Source organism: Arachis hypogaea, chromosome 20 (assembly GCF_003086295.3).
Source record: "Arachis hypogaea cultivar Tifrunner chromosome 20, arahy.Tifrunner.gnm2.J5K5, whole genome shotgun sequence".
NCBI classification, from domain to species: domain Eukaryota; kingdom Viridiplantae; phylum Streptophyta; class Magnoliopsida; order Fabales; family Fabaceae; genus Arachis; species Arachis hypogaea.
This window is the reverse complement of record NC_092055.1, coordinates 119,388,897-119,395,155: the sequence shown is the minus strand read 5'-3', so window position 1 is coordinate 119,395,155 and position 6,259 is coordinate 119,388,897. Positions and strand designations below refer to the sequence as shown.

The following is a 6,259-nucleotide window of genomic DNA, read 5'->3' as shown; positions in this document are numbered from 1 at the left end:
ATGAAAATAATAACTAAAAAATTTATTATTTGATTTTTTTATCTACAGAGACTCTTTTCTTCTTAGTTGACAGGGACTTTTATCCCCTACAATCTTTTGTAAAAGTAGTTTGATTTTATAAATTTTTTGTGGCATAATCTATATTGTCAAAATAAAATTGACGTAATTTTAAAAGATTTATATTTTTGTAATGTAATTACGGGTGAAAATACTAGTTAATAAAAATATTTGAGAGGTGGATTTGACATTTGTTTGATTTGGTTAATAAAAATAAAAAAATGGTTGGGAGTAGTAAACCCAAATCCCAATTATGTAAATTAATTAATTAATTAATTAGGATAAATTAAAGACGGTAATGACAAGAATATTATAAATTTATAATGTTAGAACTTAGAAAGAAGAAGTGAGGTCAAAATCGTCAAATCGAGTAGGCGACAGGGTTGAGTGTTGGGTGTGGGTTGTGAAGGGAGTATTTTTTTTTTTTGTGGTGCTGCTGCCATTGGGCTAACCAGGGTTTCAACAATCCACAATCCCAAAAACATATAAAAAAAACTAGAGGGAAGAGAGAGAAGAAGAAGAAGATAATAATTTGGTAGTCGATTCCAACTTCCAAACCCCAATTTACAACCGAAAAGAGAGGGAATAAAGAATTCTTCACGAAAAAATTCAGCTCCATTTTTTCGTTTCATCTCTTCCTCCTCTGATCTTACAGGCCCATGGATCCCTTTGAGTTGATTCGCAAAGGTCTAATTTTTTTTAATTAATTTAATCTTATTTGTTTGATTGTCAAACTTTTATTTATTTGTTTCTTACTCTTGTGAATTTCAGATCTTTGACTTGGCCTTATCGCTATTTTTTTGCTCCTTTATGCAATTCGCAGCTTTTTTGGTTGCCTTTGTTACTTTTAGTCATTGGGTTTGTTTTGGTCTATTTCCTTGTAAGTATCTGAAGGTTGTGAATTGCTCAAGATCTCTCAAAGTTTGCTAATGTCGTATTGGGAGGTTGCTTTTCTCTGTGTGCTTTCATGATTGAACTCGTCACTGTTGCTGGAAATTTCTGGATTTCTGTTTTTTGTTTGTTTGTTTGTTTCAGTGGATGTTCTAAGTACTAACTAGTCACTGTTAGAGAATACTATTTACTGTGAACAATTAACAGTGCGTTCTATATCTTCCTATTTCTGAAACAATTTATCTCTGTTCTTCATCTTTTGTTTTCTGGTATACAAGTGACGTCTTCTAAACTCGAACTGGCTTTACATGTATTTTGTTTGGTGATGCTAAAATTAGCTATATCTCTATTGTAACTTAAGCTCAACTGCTTTGCCCATCTTGTAGTATACGTCATGGATGTTTAGGATATAGTTGTAACTTAAGTTGTATAATGAGTTGTGGTTTTGGCATGTTCATCTTTTAATTCATTTATTAACATGATGTGTCAAATTTGTGTGAACCTTTTTATTTTTCCCTCTTCTTTCTTTTGGCAGCTTGTCTGATCAATGAGCATGATCAAATTGATCCATTTTGAGGGTTTGGGTGAGGCTGATTGGACATTGCTGCAACTTTAGTTAGAGTCTATGTAGTTATTTTGTTGACATCCTAGTTGATAATGAACTTGTCCAAGAAAGTATCCCAAACGGATGCAAAGCTAAGCAGCCCAAGCAAGGCAACCACTTTGAATCCAAATGCAGCAGAGTTTATTCCTTTTTCTCTCAGAACACCATTTTCTGGAACCACCAGCTCGGTTGATGCAACAGCAAGGCTGGCCAATGCTGGAGCTCTTGGAAAAGCCGTTTTAGATAGATCAGAATCATCCATTTCAAACAATTCAGAAGATGAGGTTCACCAATACTGGCGATGTCAGCTCCCTGATGATATAACCCCTGATTTCAAGGTTGTGGGAGAAGAGTCCCAAGGTCTTAATGACCTCTCTTTAGCAGGCTTATCCATACATGATGACATTGAAGGCTTGATGTTTCATTCTTCTAAAGGAAGTAGATATATATTCAATGAGCAGGAAGAATTATCTCAGCAGCACATTAATGGCAATAACTTTACTGATAGACTAAGGTTTTCCAATTCTAGCTTTCGGGAGGATCCATCTTCAGGAAGCACTTTGAACACTTCAGCGAATCCTTGGGATAGGCCAATTGGGAGTGCCAACAAGCTTGTTAGCAGTGGTCAAGAGGGGCTTACTTATGATGACAACTCAGGACATGGATTCTTAAATGACATCTTTGCTGAGAATGCAATCGTGGATGATACTAATTTGAACCCTTTGGAGTTTTTAGCTTCTCTGTTCCCTGGTTTTGCTGCAGAAAGCCTTGCAGAGGTTTACTTTGCCAATGGATGTGATTTGCATATGACCATTGAGATGCTCACACAGTTAGAGGTAGGTTGATCTTTGTGTTACTATTGACCTCTAGTCAAGTTGTCATTTCTTATTATTCCCATATCCCATGTTTGCCCGCGAAAATGTTTATTTTATCAGTTATATTCATGCACATCTATGTCCGACCATGTTGCAATGCACTTTGCTTTAGTACAATACTAAGTCTAATGGGATGGATGCTAAGTATTTGGAGCACTACCTGTGCCTTGTTTTGGCAGGGAAGAGCCGGCTCCCCATAAAGTTGAGGTGATTCAAGTGCAACCTAGCTTCCAGTTTCTATTCGCTGTTTGCCTGGTACTGGGGGAAGGGGTTTGTTAGAGATACTTACATTTTTGGTTTTAATACTTGTTTTGTGTTTGTTTATGTGATGATGATAATCTGCTTGATATTATGAAGAGATTGTTGACATTTCATTAGCATTTTATGGGATAGATCATCTTTTCTTAGTATATGATCTAGTAGTGCAACTTTTCTCTGTCGTAGATACCACTGTCATCTCTTAATTTTATTTCACTGAGATCCTACTTTTCCGTTGAATTTTATGTTGATAATCTTCGTTTTCTTTGTCCTTTTTTTACTCTGAATTTGTAGCTCCAAGTTGATGGTAGTTTCATTCAGAATCTGAATTCAAAGACGCTGTCAGCTCCCAATCTTAGTGCAATGGACTTCCCTGCACTTACATCACCGGATGGTCATACTGCTTCTGTCAGATTTTCTGTAGATAATGTCCAACAAAGTGGCAACCCTTACCGATCATCTGACAAAGACATTCTGTCTTTCAAAACTACCTCTTCAATTCCGTCTAGAGGTGCTATTGACTTTGCTTCAGCTGTGAGGAAGCTGGCTTCTCAGGACTCTGGTATTTGGAAGTATGATAAAAGTGGTTCTGGTGATGCTGCCATTGGCTCAAGCAGGACATCTCATGTTTTGGCTGGCTATGATGGTGGACAAGGGAGGGCCAGCTTCAGTGACAGGTTACAGAATCGTGGCTTAGCTCGGGGGTTAGCACCTGTTTGGCTTGAAACTGGTGACACAGTTGGTAAATAATTCTGTCTATATGTTTCAGTTATGGGATGAATTCCATCTATACTCTGTTTTGATTAACTATTTGACATCACAGCAAATATGTACTCAGAACTGAGGGAGGAGGCCCGTGATCATGCACGCTTACGTAATGCATACTTTGAGCAGGTGGGTGTTCAATTATTTCTTTGACTAAAGTAGCTGCAAGTGAGTGAGGATCTAAGACTAAATTTATGATGTATATTGATGCTTCATTTCTGTTGATTACATTTCTTAACTCTACTCCCTTTCTTAAATCATCAGTATAACTGTTGATAATCAAGTTGGTACAGGATATTGCAGGTAGATATAATAAAAGGCTGTTACCCACATGAAAACAAAAATAATTAAAAAAAAACCAATGAAGTCCCTACCAAAAGCATTTGTACTTAAGTTAGTTTATGTGTGACGTTAGAGTTTTTCTTTTCTTTTCTTTTTTTTCTTCTTTTTTTTTTTTTTTTGGGTTCAATTGTATATAATTTGTAAACAGGCACGGCAAGCCTATCTTATTGGCAATAAAGCCCTGGCAAAGGAACTTAGTGCTAAAGGGCAAGTGCACAACATGCATATGAAAGCAGCTCATGGAAAAGCACAAGAGTCTATATATCGCCAGAGGTTTGCTGTTCCTTGCCTCCTTTCATGTAGTTTTGGTTAAAATGGTGGGTTTATATGATTCATGTTGACAAGATTTGGAGAAGGTTCCTTTTGAAGAGCAGTCTACTCTTTTCTGTTCAAACTTATGGTCACCTTCTGCATCTTTCTCTTCCTCTTCCTTGACTTATCTTTGTGCTGATTGCTAGCCATTGAGAACAACAATGATTGTCTCGCTTGATTAAGAGGCCAAGGTTTGATCGATCTAAACTTTGCATAAAATTGTGATGTCAAGTTCATATCCAATAGCATAAAAAGAGAATTGTGAGAAGGTTTAGCGATGTCATTTCACTGTCTATTAGAATATACACCACTAGTGATGCAGCATTACCTGGCCGAATAGGCATATCATTGTCTGAATTTTGTGAATCGGAAGGTTTCTTTTCATTGTGACTGGTTTTCTTCCAAGTGTTGGATTCTCAATTTTTCCTCAATCACTGCAAAATTTGATTTTTCAGGAATCCAGTTGCTCCGGAGATGCAGGGCAATGGAAGAGGGCATGAGAGGATGATAGACTTACATGGGTTGCATGTGAGTGAAGCGATTCATGTGTTGAAATACGAACTGAGTGTGCTGAAAAACACGGCCAGAGCCGCCGATCAGCGCCTGCAGGTCTACATTTGTGTGGGGACAGGTCATCATACGAGGGGTTCCCGTACTCCTGCAAGACTTCCGATAGCTGTACAGCGTTTTTTACTCGAAGAAGGACTTGATTTCACAGAACCTCAGCCAGGCCTACTTCGTGTTGTGATATATTGAGTGACGGATGTTTTCGAGTTTTTGACACGGTAAAAGTTGGTGACATTGAACACAATAGAAATTGTAGTCATTCTTGTATGTTGTATATGGGAAGCAGAGGCCTTATCCAAGCCTTGAAGATAAGGAGGAAAACAAAAATTGAAAAAAAATGGAGAAAATGAAAAAAGAGAAAGAGAAAGAGAAAGAGAAAGAGAGGTTGGAGAAAAAGGAAAGAGAGGGGTTGTAGCAAAATTGTATCATTAAGGTTTAGCTGCAGATTCAGATTACATTGGCAGGACTTCACATTAGCCCTTGTTATGGGATCATCTTTTTTCTGTTAATCTTGTACTCTAATTTTTATATTTCTTTGTCAAATTTTTTTTTCTCCTCTTTTGATTCATATACTTAGAACTCAGTTAGTCAGTTGCCACATAGATGATAGAATATCTGACTTTGTAAGCAAATTCAGTGCCAAACAAATCTGCATCCTGAGACACTTTCAGAATCAAGACAATATGTTCCGGAGGACAAAATTATTACATTTTCTATTCTTCTTGACAGAGGAGAGGGATGATAGTGTGATAACAAAAGGAAAAATTTTGGGCCCTTCTCGACAAATTAGTGCACTGTGCACATATCATATCATATATTATTATTAAAAATAATGTTACACATCTAAATTTTTTGTTAACTAAATTCAATCAAATTAGTTTAACATAACAAAAATCAATTATAACTAGCATTGTTTTAAGTCTTATTGACTTATTATTTAACTTGGTTGAATTTACTCAATTTAGTACATAAAAAGACTTGAATATGGAGCATTATCAATTATTAAGGTTTTTCATTTCTTTTTAGATACTAAAAGAAAGTGTTTTTGCCCTCGGGCAAAGAGGCATAAGAATATTTTTTTTAAAAATTGATTATGTGTAGCTGTAATTATATAGTAAGTATTTTTATTAAATAAATCGAATCAAGTCTATATTCACCAATAAAGTCGGGGGTAGTTATGTTTTTCTACCCAAAACTCAAGTGACTATATTAAAGATAGTTATATGTACATAATATAAATAGAAAACTTTTTAAATATTCCTGGAGCATTGATATTTTAGTAAGTTTAATCATTGATTTTAATTAATATATATTATATATATTTTTTATAGTTAAAATTAATAGCTAAAATTATTAGAATACATATTCCAGAAACATTTAAATTTTTTCTTACAAAATAATAAACTCCAATAAGCTTGAGGTAAAAAAAAAAGGTGCACTCATAGTCATAGTCCATTAGTCCTATTGTTCAGTATAATAATAATAATAATAATAATAATAATAATAATAATAATAAGCTTACTCAACTTAAATATGATTTAAATTATGATCATGATATCATATATATGTTTATTATCTTCATAATAAT

The 6,259-nt window shown here is 35.0% G+C and overlaps 1 protein-coding gene across 3 annotated transcripts; it reads left to right on the top strand.

Moving 5' to 3' along the window:
* Window positions 1-400: 400 nt before the first annotated feature.
* Window positions 401-5,180, top strand: LOC112783010 (polyadenylate-binding protein-interacting protein 7). Of its 3 annotated transcripts, none has more exons than XM_025825733.3 (6): window positions 401-744; window positions 1,484-2,388; window positions 2,980-3,427; window positions 3,509-3,579; window positions 3,941-4,065; window positions 4,560-5,180. In XM_025825733.3, exons 2-6 carry the CDS (start codon window positions 1,606-1,608, stop codon window positions 4,858-4,860), a joined length of 1,728 nt encoding a protein of 575 aa, XP_025681518.1. In that variant the 5' UTR covers window positions 401-744; window positions 1,484-1,605; the 3' UTR covers window positions 4,861-5,180. The 3 variants fall into 3 exon arrangements, with proteins under 3 accessions (XP_025681518.1, XP_029152199.1, XP_025681519.1); XM_029296366.2 differs by lacking the exon at window positions 401-744 and adding an exon at window positions 805-1,001; XM_025825734.3 differs by lacking the exon at window positions 401-744 and adding an exon at window positions 824-937.
* Window positions 5,181-6,259: the final 1,079 nt, after the last annotated feature.